Source organism: Muscardinus avellanarius, assembly GCF_963383645.1.
Source record: "Muscardinus avellanarius genome assembly, chromosome: 12".
Lineage (NCBI taxonomy): Eukaryota > Metazoa > Chordata > Mammalia > Rodentia > Gliridae > Muscardinus > Muscardinus avellanarius.
This window is the reverse complement of record NC_137798.1, coordinates 12,811,607-12,826,544: the sequence shown is the minus strand read 5'-3', so window position 1 is coordinate 12,826,544 and position 14,938 is coordinate 12,811,607. Positions and strand designations below refer to the sequence as shown.

At 42.5% G+C, this 14,938-nt stretch overlaps 1 protein-coding gene across 1 annotated transcript in view; it reads right to left on the bottom strand.

The window, feature by feature from the left end:
* SPG11 (SPG11 vesicle trafficking associated, spatacsin) overlaps positions 1-14,938 on the bottom strand; it is a gene marked incomplete at its 3' end in the record, with an annotated part of 69,637 nt that overhangs the window by 43,104 nt on the left and 11,595 nt on the right. The window contains exons 5-11 of the mRNA XM_080707030.1: positions 14,028-14,165; positions 13,409-13,857; positions 11,493-11,638; positions 9,395-9,527; positions 6,351-6,506; positions 5,142-5,317; positions 3,002-3,178 (exon numbers count right to left, since the gene is read on the bottom strand). Coding sequence (XP_080563156.1) covers positions 3,002-3,178; positions 5,142-5,317; positions 6,351-6,506; positions 9,395-9,527; positions 11,493-11,638; positions 13,409-13,857; positions 14,028-14,165 — 1,375 coding nt within the window. The remainder of the gene's footprint in view (positions 1-3,001; positions 3,179-5,141; positions 5,318-6,350; positions 6,507-9,394; positions 9,528-11,492; positions 11,639-13,408; positions 13,858-14,027; positions 14,166-14,938) is intronic.

Here is a 14,938-nt window from a genome sequence, read left to right as displayed (position 1 = left end):
CATAGAACATAAAGCCCCAAAGGCATAATCCACCAGCAAGTTCAAATGTACTTGTCAGGGATCACATACAAGGTCATCCAACACTAACAAGGCACTGTGCATGAACTGGTATGAGTGAAGTCTTCTGTGACAAACATTGTCTCCTTCTAACCAAAGTATCCGGTCTACTGGAGGGAATGATGAAAACTTCATTCATTCATGCATCCATGCATTTTATTTATTTATTTATTTATTTATTTATTTATTTATTTATTTATTTATTTTTGCGGTACTGGGGATGGAACCAGAGGCATTCTACCTCCAAGCTACACCCCCAGCCCTATATTTTTATTCTTTATTTTGAAACAGGTTCTCACTGAGTTGCAAAGGGCCTCACTAAGTAGCTGAGGCTGTCCTCAAACCATGATCCTCCAGGTCTCAGCCTCCCGAATGCTGAGATTACAAGCATGCGCCACCATGCCCAGCTTGGAAAGTCCATTTAAATAAATATTTTTGAGCTGAGCGCACTGGAACAAGCCTACAGCCCTAGTACTTAGGAGGGCGAGACAGTAGGATTGAAGATTTTAGACCAGTGCATGGTAACTTAGCAAATTCTGTTTCAAAATAAAAAATAAAACTGGGCATGCTGGCACATGCTTATATAATCCAAGTTACTTGGGAGGCTGAGACAGGAGGATTGCGGGTTCATGGCCAGCCTCAGGTACTTAGGCCCTCCTCAACTTAGTGTTTCAAAATAAAAGAATAAAATATGGCTGGGGGTGTAGCTCAGAGGTACAATGCCCCTGGGTTTCATTCCCATACTGCATAAATAAATAATAAAAATAAAAGTAAAATAAATAAAGTTAGGGGTGTAGCCCAGAGGAACACCCTGGGTTCAATCCCCAATTACCCTCCCACCCCTCTTCGAAGATATGGAAACAACCTATGCGTCTGTCAACAGGTGAACAGATAAAGAAAACGTGGTGCATACATATTCAGTGGAATGCTATTCAGCTAGAAAGAAAGAAATCTACCATTTACAGCAACACGGATGAACCTAAACATCCTAAAGGACATAATGCTCAGTAAACAAGTCACACACAGGATGAAGGCTGCAGCGTCCACCTACATGTAAACTCTTCTTTTTGTTTTTGTGTTCGGTAGGGGATGGAATCCGGGGGCATTCAACCTCTGGCCTTCTATAGCCTCAGACCTTTTTATTTTAAAACAGGGTCTAAGTTGCTGAGAGTCTCACTAAATTGCTGAATTATATAAATTTCTGCTGAGGCTGGCCTCAAGGGCAAGGGGCTGGGGAAGGAGACACTGGTCAGTGGGCACCAGCTTTCTTTCAATTATAAGACATAAGTGCTGGAGACTTGCACTGCTTAGGTTAACAGCGACATTTTCCACCTGGAGTTTGCTAAGTGTGGCCCTCAACTGTCCTCTCCACACACACTGAGGTGACAATGTGTCACAGCCTCACAGTGGTGATCGTACAACAGTGCACACACATCACAGTGCACACCTCAGATAGATACACTTGTTTTTATGACTCAAACTTTAATAAAGCTGGAGGGAACTTTTCAAGAAAGTTATCAGTAAGCCGGGCGTGGTGGCGCACGCTTGTAATCCCCATACTTGGGAGGCTGAGACAGGAAGATTGCGCAGGTTCGAAGCCAGCCTCAGCTACTTAGTGAGGCTCTCGGCAACTTAGTGAGACCCTGTTTCCAAACAAAGTATAAAATAGGTCTGGGAGTGTAGCCCGGAGGTAGAAAAGCCCCTGGGTTTCACTCCCAGTACCACACACACAAAAAAGTTATCACTACCAAGAAACTTTTTTTTTTTTTTTTTAACGGTCTGGGGATGGGAACCCAGGGGCATTCTACCTCCAAGCTCACTCCCAGCCCAATTTTTCATTCTTTATTTTGAAACAGGGTCTCACTGAGTTGCAAAGGGCCTTACTAAGTAGCTGAGGCTGTCTGTGAACTGCAATCCTCCTGTCTCAGACTCCCAAATGCTGGGATTATACACATGTGCCACCACGCCCGGCTCCCAAGAAACATTTTTCAGTACTATTAATCTTATTATTTCCTAATAAAGACTATAAATTTCCTTCTTTTCCTCTCTTCTCTCCCTTTTACTTTTTCCTGTTGGTACTGGGGATGATACCCAGGGGCCCTCTACCTCTAAACTATACCCCCAGGCCTTATTTTTAAAGTTTAACTATTATTTATTCATTGTTTGTTCATTTTATTATTTATCTATTTATTTTACTTTTTTGTGGTACTGGGGATAAGACCCAGGGGCATTCTACCTCTGAGATATACTTCCAGCCCTATTTTTTATTCTTTATTTTTGAAACAGGGTCTCACTGAGTTGCAAAGGACCTAAGTAGTTGAGGCTGTCCATGAACCACAATCCTCTGGTCACGATCCCGTCTCAACCTCCCGAATGCTGGGATTACAAACGTGTGCCACCACGCCCAGCTCTGTTTGTTGATTTTATACTTTGTGTGTGTGTGTGGTACTGGGGTTCCTGGGAGCCCTTCTACCTCCGGGCTACACTCCCAGACCTACTTTTTATATTTTTATTTGGAAACAGGGTCTCTTAAGCCAACGCAGCTGGCTTCGAACCTGCGTGATCCTCCTGTCTCCGCCTCCCTAGCGCGGGGATTACAAATGTGCGCCACCACACCCGGCGATTTTACACTTTTATTGGTATACTGTAATTATGCATCATAATGAGATTCAAAGCCTTTTAAATTTTCATCTGGGGATGGAGTCTTGTTATGTATCACACCTGCTGGCCCCTGAGCTTGCGATCCTCCTGCCTCCGCCTCCGGTATAGTGGAATTACAGGTGTGTGCCACCACACCTGGCTGAGATAATATAAATTTCTTAGTTTATGACACAACTATGAATATAACTCAATTTTTATAGTAACCAGAAGCTGTATTAAGTACAAAGAGGTGTTCTCTTACATCTTAGACTTTAATCTGAGACAAACAGATTATACCACTCACCATATTCTTCAACAATTCGGAGGCTTCCTTTATGTTGTTCTGCTTTAAACTGTCCACGACCAAATCTAGGCCTATCCTAATCAGCTCCTCGAGTCTTTGAGCAGGATGATTATTTCTCCTGAAGAAGGTCTGTGCCTCGGGTATTTTGTTATTCAAAATGGCACTCGCAATAACTTCCTAGGAAAAGGAAGAGAAACATTTGGCTCTTAATTCCATCTTATGTTCTCATCATAATTATCAACGTGCCATTTAGTGCCAGGCATGGTGGTGCACACCTGTAATCCCAGCATCTGGGAGGCCGAGAGAGGACGAGAACAGGTAGAGGACAGCCTCAGCAAGCGGTGAGACACTCACCAACCTGGTGAGACCCTGTTATGTGAGACGCCCACCAACTCGGTGAGATCCTGTTGTAAGATAAAAAGAAAGCCAGGTGTCGTGGCGCACGCTTGTAATCCCCGCGCTTGGGAGGCGGAGACAGGAGGATTGTGTAGGTTCAGACGAGATCGGGCGCGTTCAGGGTGGTATGGCCGTAGACATGGATTGCGTAGGTTCAAAGCCAGCCAGGCTGGCTTAAGAGACCCTGTTTTCAAATAAAATAAAAATATAAACTAGGTCTGGGAATGTAGCCCGGAAGTAGAAGGGCTTCCAGGAACCCCAGTACCACCAAAAAAAAAAAAAAAAAAAAAGATAAAAAGAAGCCGGGCGTGGTGGCGCAGGCTGTCATCCCAGCATTTGGGAGGCTGAGACAGGGATTGTGGTTCGCGGACAGCCTCAACTACTTAGTGAGGCCCTTTGCAGCTCAGTGAGACACTGTTTCAAAATAAAGAATAAAAACAAAACAAAAACAGGTCTAGGGATGCCACTCAGAGGTAGAATGCCCCTGGGTTCTGTCCCTAGTACCGGGGAAAAAAAAGAAAAAGATAAAAAGATAATAGGGCTGAGGGTGCAACTCAGAGGTAAAATGTCCCTGAGGTCAGTCCCCCATGCAACACACACACAAAAAAAGAAAAAAAAAACAGGTGATTTATATATTTATTGAGCATCTATTAAGTGTCCTTTATTGAAAAATCTATTGCTGGATGTGCGGTGAGGCACAGGGCATATGACGCTAACTAAAACAGACCCTGCTCTCCAGGAGCTCAGTCTAGCGGAAGACCAAGTGCCGACTGTGGGCTGGGAAGGCCTGTGGTGAAGCAGGCTAGGGTGCTATGGAGCAGGGTCTACACCATGTGTGCCTAAGCGAGAGGTGACCAGAGCGAAAACAAAAAAGAAAGGAAGGAAAGGGGCAGGCTGCTTAGCAGCAGGAGCTGATGAAATAAAAAATTAAAGACCAGTAGATACTCCTCACATACACTGAGAAAACAGGACAGGTGTTCCAAAAAGAGGGACTATCGAGTATAGAGGCACAAAGAAAAATGCCCTAGTGTTCACTCCCCAGCACAGGAAGGAAGGAAGGCAGGAGAAAACAAGAGGAAAAAAGAGAAAAGAAAATAGAGAAAAGAAAATTTATTTTTTTATTTGCAGTACTGGGAATGGATCCCAGAGGCATTCTACCTCTGAGCTACACCCCCAACACTATTGTTATTCTTTCTCTCTTTCTTTCTTTTTCCCTTCTTCTTTTCTTTTTCCTTGTGGTACTGGGGGTGGAACCCAGGAGCTTTTCTACCTCCAGGCTATACTCAGACCTTTTTTATTTTTTATTTTATTTATTTTTTTATTTTTGTGGTACTGGAGGTGAAACCCAGGGGCTTTCCACCTTCGGGCTATACTCTCAGACCTATTTTATACTTTATTTGGAAACAAGGTCTCACTAAGTTGCTGCGAGCCTCACTAAATAGCTGAGGCTGGCTTTGAACCCGTGCAATCCTCCTGTCTCAGCCTCCCAAGCGCTGGAATTACAAGTATGCGCCACCACACCCGACCTATTCTTTATTTTGAAGCAGGGTCTCACTAAGTAGCTGAGGCTAGCTACAGACTTGTGGTCCCACTGTCTCAGCCTGCAAGTATGAGGATTACAAGCATGTGCCACCATGCCTGGCACAAGTGTATAGGTTCTAAATTCTTTTCTATTTTTTTCAGATCCCTTGAATCTAGCAAATAAAACATATAAACGTATCTATATGGCCACGTGCACGTTCACCTCAAAGCTCGATTTCTCCCATTCGCTGCTCTCCTTTGCTGCGGTGACATTCTCATTTACATCATCTTCATCCACAGCATCTGTTACTTTCCAAGGAAACTTTATCATGAAAGTTCGAAGCTCATTAATGTAGCTTGTCAAAATGTCCACTCCTTTCTGTAGATCTTCATCTAGCTCTGTGGAAGATACCAACATGCCAATTCATGTGTGTGTGTACATATATGGGGGAGGGAGAGAACGTACCAAGGCGTATGAAAAACTCTAAAATAAGTGTTCAAGAAAATGCCAAAATTCAAAATCCATATATTCAAATTTCAAACAATATATTTGGGGCTTTCTTCTAAGTAGCTTCTTTTTTGTGTATGGTACTGGGGTTCCTGGAAGCCCTTCTATCTCCAGGCTACACTCCCAGACCTTTTTTTATATTTTTATGTGGAAACAGGGTCTCTTAAGCCAGTGCGGCTGGCTCCGAACCAGCGCGATCCTCCTGTCTCTGCCTCCCAAGTGCAGGGATTACAAGCATGCGCCACCACGCCCGGCATAAGTGGCTTCATTTTAATGTAGTTTTTATTTTCTTCAGAATGATTGGTTGTAGGTCTTTCTGTCAACTTTCACAGTATCAAAACCCATTTCACAGCTGGGTGTAGTGGCGCACGCTTATAATCCCAGCATTTGGGAGGCTGAAACAGGAAGATCATAGTTTGCGGAAAGCCTCAAGTGAGGCCCTTTGCAACTCCGTGAGACCCTGTTTCAAATAAAGACTAAAAATTAGGGTTGGGGGTGTAGCTTGGAAGTAGAATGCCCCTGGGTTCCATCCCCAGTTCTGCAAAAAACAAAACAAAAACCCATTTCTCAATCACGTACTGACTTAACTTTGCAAAATGCCACTCCACTGGCCGCAGCAAGAGCAGCGTCTGGCCGGCGTGGTGGGCACGCTTGTAGTTCCAGTACTTGGGAGGCTGAGATAGGAGGAGTGTGGTTCACAGCCAGCCTCAGCTACTTAGTGAGGCCCTCTGCAACTCAGTGAGACCCTGTTTCAAAATAAAGAATTCAAAATAAAAAATCCAAAATAGGTCTGGGGATATAGCTGGAGGTGGAATGGCCGTGGGTTCAATCCCAGTAAAAGAAAAAAGGAAAGCGCAGCATCTGTAGCTCTGTCTTGACCAGGAGTGGCAGTACAACCGCCCACTCCACTCCTGCTGTTCTTACCTTCCGTGTGGATAAAAAGCTCCTTTATTTGTTTGTTAAGGAAAGACAGTGTAAGATTTAGCAATTGTTCTGAAAAGTGTTTGCTCTGGGTTTCAGAATCACTTTCTCTAATTGCTGAGCAAAGTAAATCCAATGCTGGTATCAGCTCTTCCACATCTGAGAGAGAAACAAGATTAACATGAAGAACCCTACTCCTGATCAATTAACAAAAATACCACATTGCAACGTCCTATATATAAACAAGGACCAATGTCCTATTTTCATAAAGCTCACAAACTCTCATGATGGCTTATTACCTACAAACTTTAATTATTCCAGGTACTAATAGCTCTTACTTACCACTAGTACTGTGGGCTGCTTGATGACCAGCCACACCTTAAGTATTACTTGGTGTTTTATTCCTTTCCATAACCTAAGGGTGGGTGTTTTAAATGAGGACACCGAGGTCCAGTAAGGGCAAGTAACTAGCCCAAACTGATTTGGAAAGGGAGTGGCAGGGCCACACTGTGAACGTAAGCGTGTAACTCCAAATCTGCTCTCTTCAACACACAAATGAAAGCAAGTAGCGTAGCCCTGTGTCCTCTACTTGCGGCTCAAGGTTCTAATGAAGTGAGTCTTACTATCTCAGCACTGGCCCCACTTTCATGACTGTATCTGGTGAGAATTATGGGAAACACGAGCTCGGCCCCAGCAGAGCTTTCCCCATGAGTCTCATTCCACACCCAGAGCAAAGCAAACAGGAGCAGGATGAGCAGAAAAGGTGAGTGACGACCTTGTAGGGCTGACGGAGCACTCCACAACACACACCAGGCCTTTGGTGCTGGATTTGAGCAGGTTTTTTAAAAACCAAGCCAGGCGAGGTGGTCACGCTGGTCATCCCAGCATTCGGGAGGCTGAGGCAGGAGGATCGTGGTTCGTGGACAGCCTCAGCGAATTGGTGAGGTCCTTTGCAACTCAGTGAGACCCTGTTCCAAACAGAGTAAAAAGTAGGGCTTGGAGTTATATTAAAAAATAACAACAAAACAGCAATTCAAGAGGAAGAACAAAATGTAATCCAAAGAGTGCTGGCAGTATAAGCTCAGTGGTATAGCACTTGTACAAGACCCCTAGTTTGATGTCCACTACAGATAGAAAAATAAATGAATAATAAAAAAAGGAGAATTTTTTTTAAATAGCATTTTTAAGCTAGGCATGTTGGTGCATGCTTATAATCCCAGTGTTTGGGAGGCTGAGACAGGAGGATTGAGTTCTTGGCCAGTCTCAGCTACTTAGTGAGGCCCTCTACAACCCTGTTTCAAAATAAAAATAAAAATCCAACTAGGGGTGTAGCTTGGCAGTAGTATGTCCCTGAGTTCAATCCTCAGTACTGTCAAAAAAAAAAAAAAACAGAAAAAAGATGTGTAATTCACAGTGCAAAATAACACTGAAAAGCTGTGATTTCCTTTATGCAAATAAAGCATAGGTTCCTAAAGTTGGCGGTAGCCACCCCCCCCCCCCAAAGGTGCTGGAATGATGTGCAGACATATAACAGAATCATATGTGTCACTGCATTTTTCTGTTTGATTAAAAAAAGGCAAATTTTCAAGGAAGTGCTTAATTTTTTTTTTCTGAAGAGGGTGGTAAGCCAAACAAATTTAGGAATCTATAAACTAGAATAAAAATCAATAAACATTTTTGGAAGGACAATTTATCAAGAAAATTAAGAATGTATACCATGTACATTCTTAGATCTGAAATTTCCATGTCTAGCAAGGGTTGGTGGCACATGCTTGTAATCCCAGTACTTAGGAGGCTGAGACAGGAGGATTGTGGTTTGCACATCTAACAGAATTGTATTTATTTATTTATTTATTTTTGTAGTACTGGGAGTTGAACTCAGGGACATCCTATCTCCAAGCTATACCCATAGCCCTATTTTTTTAAGGGGTTCTTTTCTGTCTTTTTGGAACTGGGGATCAGACCCAGAGCACAGCACCTGCAAAGCAGGTGCTTTGCCACTGAGCTACATCCTGGCCCCTGCCCTATTTTTTATTCTTTATTTTGAAACAGGGTGTCACTAAGTTGTGGAGTACCTCACTAAGTAGCTGAGGCTTGCCTAAAACCTGCAATTTTCCTGTCTCAGCCTTCCAAGTTCTGGGATTACAGGTCCATCACACCTGTTTTGTTTTGTTTTTTTGCTTATAAAAGCTTTCCTCATTCCTGAGCCATCCTAAGATAGAGACTTGAGAAAAAAGATCTCTGTCTTCCGTATAAATCAGACAACTGCAAGGTCTGGCAATTTTCCAAATGAACTTTATTCTTTCTTGTATATAAATATATGTAAGATTTTATGTATAAATTTTTATATATTTTCAAATTTTGTCCTGGGGATTGAACCTAGGGGCAATATATATAATATAGAATACATAATAATATATATAATATATATTATTTGCATACTAGAAATACAAATATACATATACATAAATATATATATATATATATATATATATATATATATATATATATATTGCGGTCTTGAGATGGAATCCAGGGGCATTCTACCTCCAAGCTAGACCCTAGCCCTATTTTTTTCATTTTTTATTTTGAAACAGGGTCTCACTGAGTTGCAAGGAGCCTCACTAAGCAGCGAGGCTGCCTGCGAACTGCAATGCTGCTGCCTCGGCCTTCCAAATGCTGGGATTACAAGCGTGCACTTTATTTTCCGTTTTGAAACAGGGTCTCACAAAGTTGCTGCTGCTGGCCTCAACCCTGTGAACCTTCTGTCTCAACCTCCAAAGTACTGGGATTACAGGTATATGCCAGGCTTAAAATTCCTTGAATTTGTTCATCTATTATTTACATACTAGAAATACGAAGCAGAGTACAGGATATAAACAATAAATACCCTGCTTAGAATGAGAACACTCAGATCTGAAAACTCAAGTTCCTATAATATACATAAATCCATAACAGTTTTGCAAGAAGCCATAAGAAAACACAATAATACTTTGAAAATCATTAAAAATGAGCAGCACCAACACAGAAGTCTTTATTTTACTTACTTCTTAAGTATAGATTGGATGGAAAGTGATCAGACTGATCTGGTACAAAAGACTCTGAAGATGGAGTAAGAACATTTTCCTTGCTCTTCAAGAAGAAATCCACTGTGTCCAGCTGACGATGCTCAATTCCAGCCTAAGAAAGAGGGGATATAAAGCACAGGACAGGACATCAACAGTTCAGGACACAGATTTTTTTCTTTTTTAAACAGAACTTATTTATGTGCTGAGTCTAAAAAAGACAAGATTTTTTTTTAGACTTGGGAATTAACCAAGGGCACTCTACCAATGAGCTATATCCCTGACCCTATTTTTTTTTATTTTGAGACAGGGTCTCCCTAGGCCTCAACCTTGTGATCCTCTTGAATTAGCCTCCTGGCTCACAAAGATTACAGGAGTAGGCTGACACACCCAGCAAAATACATCTTTTATCAAGATAAAAAAAAATCAAGATTAAAAACTGAGTTCAGCTGGGCATGGTGGAGCACACTTGTCATCCCAGCATTCGGGAGACTGAGACTGGAGGATCATGGTTCACGGACAGCCTCAGCTACTTAGTGAGGCCCTTTGCAACTCAGTGAGACCCTGTTTCAAAATAAAGAATAAAAATTTAGGGCTGGGGTGTAGCTTGGAGGTAGAATGCCTCTGGGTTCCATCCCCAGACCCGAAAAAAATTAAAAATAAAATAAAAAACAAAACCATAGCACAGGGCTAGAGATACCGCTCAGTGACCGAGTGCTGCCTCGTGAGCTCAAGGCCTTGGTTTGACCCTCAACGCCACAGAAACAACACAATAACACAAGCAGGGAAAGGTACTTTAGAGCATTCAGTGAATTTTTACCACCCAGAATGATAAAGTTACTAACTTTAGACATGAAGATTTAAACACACATACTTCTAAGAAAAGAAACTGAATATTTAATTTCCAAACTAGTAGAGGGTGCAAAGGAGCTTCAGGAGTGCTCATAATGTTTTATTTCTTGACTTTTTTCTTTTTTTTGGTGGTACTGGGGATGGAACCCAGAGGCCTTCTACCTCTGGGCTACACTCCCAGACGTATTTTTATATTTTTATTTGGAAACAGGGTCTCTTAAGCCAGCGAGGCTGGCTTCGAACATGCACGATCCTCCTGTCTCAGCCTCCCAAGCACGGGGATTACAAGCGTGCACCACCACGCCAGGCTTATTTCTTGACTTTTTGATAATTACAAGAGTATTCAATTAATGTGGGCCATTACAGTAGCTAATTAAAGGAAATGTTTTATATGATTATTTTAGCAAATAATTAACATTCAATAAAATTCAATACCCACTTATGATAAAATCTCAGATGAGAAAGGAAGAGAACTTAATCTCTTTCTCTCTCTCTTACACACACACACACTGAGCAAACATAATAGTGTGACATTACAGGTACTTTTATTTGTTTGATTTTTATGGAAGTCTTTAAGTAGTTAATTTATATCTAACTTCAAAATAATACAACTTGGCCGGGCGTGGTGGCACATGCTTGAAATCCCAGTATTTAGGAAGCAGAGACAGGAGGCTCGTGGTTTGTGGCCAGCCTCAGCTACTTAGTGAGGCCCTTTGCAACTCAGTGAGACCCTGTTTCAAAATAAAGAATAAAAAATAAGGCTGGGGTGTAGCTCAGAGATCGAATGCCTCTGGGTTCCACCCCCAGTACCACTAATCTTAATGTTTGTTTTTTGTTTTTTTGTTTTTTTGGTGGTACTGGGGGTAGAACCCAGAGGCTTCCTACCTCCAGGCTATACTCCCAGACCCTTTTTTTTTTATATATTTTATTTGGAAACAGGGTCTCACTAAGTTGCTGAGAGCCTCACTAAGTAGCTGAGGCTGGCTTCAAACCTGTGCGATCCTCCTGTCTCAGCCTCCCAAGGGCAGGGATTACAAGCGTGCGCCACCTCGCCCGTCAAATAATGTTAATGTTTCAAAGCCAAAAAGGAGGACACTGCTATTTAGAGTTATGGCAACTGAATAAGCTTGAGCAAACGAAACACAGGTGTTTTAGCTGCTGGGCTGAGTGAACCATCTCAGAGGCTGTGTCTGGCAGGAGTGCAGCAGCCAGTACAGCCCACTGTTACCTCTAGCGCGTGGATGGGGATTGAGCACCTTCCCCAACCGTTCAGGTGACAGAGAGAGTCCACGGTGCTGGCACTGCCATGGATCATGAGTCTGTTTAAAAATTCCTCTTGAGTCAAACCAAACAAAATCAGAGAGAGTCCATTTTCTACAGGAAAAACAGAAGTTAGCCTTAATAAATTACTAAGACTTAGGCTTTAGGATTAGGAATTAGGATTTTATAATTACCTAACAGTTTAGTACTGTAATTACACATATACTAATTAAGCACCATGCATTATTATGGCCTTAATTAACTCATGTTTTTCTTCAATGTTTCTAACAAGTTTTATTTATTTTTTTTATTTTTTGCGGTGCTGAGGATTGGAACTGAGGGTCTTTCTACCTCTGGGCTATACTCCCAGACCTATTTTATATTTTGTTTGGAAACAGGGTCTCACTAAATTGCTGAGAGCCTCACTAAGTAGCTGAGGCTGGCTTCGAACCTGTGCAATCCTCCTGTCTCAGCCTCCCAAGTACTGGGATTACAAGTGTGAGCCACCACGCACGGCTTAACGAGTTTTATTTTTAAAACATTAACCACAAGACCAATTCTTATTAGAATAATACGCTGGGGCAGGGATGGTGGCACAAGCTTGTAATCCCAGTACTTCAGAGGCTGAGCCAAGAGAATCACAGGTTCAAGGGCAGCCTCAGCAAGTAGTAAAACTCAGCAACCTGTGAGACCCTGTTTCCAAATAAGAAATAAAATCAGACTGGGGGTGTAACTCAAAGGTAGAATGCTGCCAGGCATGATGGCACACACTTGTAATCCCAGCATTTGGGAGGCTAAGACAGGAGGATCGTAGTTCAAGGACAGCCTCAGCTACCTGGTGAGGTCCTGTGCAACTCAAACCCTGTTTCAAAATAAAGACTAAAAACAGGGCAGGGGGTGTTGCTCGAAGGTAGAATGACCCTGGGTTCCATCCCCAGTAACACACACAAAAAAAAATAGAGCTAGAGGTATAGCTCAGAGGTAGAATGCCCTTGGGTTCAACCCCCAGTATTGCAATAAACAAATAAATAAATAAATAAATAAATAAATAAATAAATAAAGCAAGCACAGCATGCGCAAGCTGGGCATGGTGGTGCATGCCTATAATTCCAGCACTTGGAACACTGAAACAGAAGGATCACAGGTTCATAGCCAGCCTCAGCAATTTGTTGAGGCCCTCTGCAACTTAGTGAGGCCCTGTTTCAAAATACAAATATAAAATCTGGGTGTGGTGATGCAGGCCTGTAATCTTAATGCTTAGGAGACAGAAACAGGAGGATCACAGGTTCACAGACAGCCCCTTAGCAAGTAGTGAGGCTCTCATCAACCTAGTGAGACCCTGTTTCAAAATAAAATAATAAAATAGAACTGAGGTGTAGCTCAGAGGTAGAACGCCCATGGGTTCAATCCCTACTACTAAAGAAAAACAAAACAAAAAAACTTTCTCTTAAAATCTTAGTATTTAGCTGAACATAAATGATGTTAATTAAAAATTAAATATATAGAGCTGGGCGTGGTGGTGCATGCTTGTAATTCTAGTACTTGACAGGCTAAGACTGGAGGATCCCAAGTCCAAGAAGAGCCTCACCAATTTAGTGAGGCTCTCAGCAACATAGTGAGACGCTGTTTCCAAATAAGAAATAAAACTGGTCTAGAGATGTAGCTAGGAGGGAGAATACTTCTGGGTTCAATTCCCAATGCCACAGAAAATAAAAATAAGAAACCAAATATATGAGACAATGTTGCCAAGAGTAAAGCCAAATTTCATCCTTAAATGGTTACCACTTCCATGTGAAAGTAGGTATCTGTAGGCACCAGGGCAGCGGAAGGGTGAGCGAGCTCACCTCTCAGCACGCATTTCAGTCTGATAGGAGACCTTCTCACCTGTCAAAACAAAGCACAGGTGCTGGTTTCCACTGATGTCTAAAGGGATACACTTCTGGCCCAGGGGAAAATACTGCACGCCCTGCGTCTCCAAGTCCCAGAGGACAATGGTGCAGCCTGTCGCTTCCACAACCGACATACACAGCGCAGTGAATCCTGTCACAGACACACACATAAGCTGCACGGGTCCTTCCTGCTCACTAAGGTGCAGTATCTTCCACGGTCTTCCTGAATCCCTGGTCTTGGTATGAGCCTTCTGTGGGGAACTAGACTGGCCATGAGTTACATCCTGTGGAATGAAAACCCAGCTTGGCACATGGGCACCATGCTCATCAGATTCCAGTGACTCCAGACGCAAGACATCCTGGAACCATGGGGCACAACGCGCAGCCTCCAGTTTGGAGCTCTTTATGGTTTCATTCAGTGTGGACAGCTGGGCATTCCAAGACCTGGAAGACAGGGCAGCACTATACCAGTGAGCGAGAAAGGCACTAGGTAAAACACTGTAAGAAATATGTTCTTCCAATAATAATTATCTACCAAGTAAAGACCTAAAGTGAAAAGGTAGTAGCAACATAGCAAAACTGAAAAACTAAATCCCAAAAGAAAGTTTCTGTACCTATCAACTTGGAAGGAAATCTTGGTCAGTTTCATGTTGTGGAGAGAGTTAACAGGATTATCCTCATCTACCCCTTTAGGTCCTTGGAGAGGAAGGTCTTCTTGTATTCTTTCACACAGAAGGTGTCCTGGGTGTTGCCTACATTTAAAAATAATGACATACAATCCTTAATGGCCCACAGGTCCAGAACCGCCTGTCCCTTACCAGCATTTCCAACCCCATCTCATTCTGTCATGCTTTTCATGGACTATGTGTTAGCCGTGGTAAAAAACAGTGATCAAACCCAAATTTTTATTACAATTGCTACTTAGTGAGGCCCTCTGCGACTTAGTGAGACCCTGTTTCAAAATAAAAAATAAAATAGGGCAGGGGGTATAGCTCGGAGGTCGAATGCCCCTGGATCCATCCCCAGACTCACACACAAAAAATCGGGGAGTCAAAGAGAGAGAACAGTATAGATAACAAATTCCCCAAATGGGACTTCTTAGCTCCATGGCTTTTAACACAGTGATAAATTATGTCAATTTCAAGAATTAGGCTCTTGGGGTAGTTAACTTCAGTTAAGCAGTAAGAGTACTTATTATCTACCATATTGCAGGTCCCATACTAAACATTTTACAAAAACCTTTGCTCTTGTTTAAGCCTTTAACAACCCTACTGAAGACAGACCCATTTTATAGACATGGAAACTAAGGCTTGGAAAAACTTTGAACCCGGTTAGTTTAACCATAAAGCCCAGATTTTTTAATCACCCACTATCCTGCTGCCCCCAAGTAAGATTTTGGCTGAGACGAGGTGAAAGATTAAGAGCTGGGACAAGGTGTATGTGTGGGTACAGATGGGAGCGTGTGGATCAAGGGCTGCCACATTTGAGAAACAAAGATGGCTAAAGCGTAGCCGATGAGAAGCAA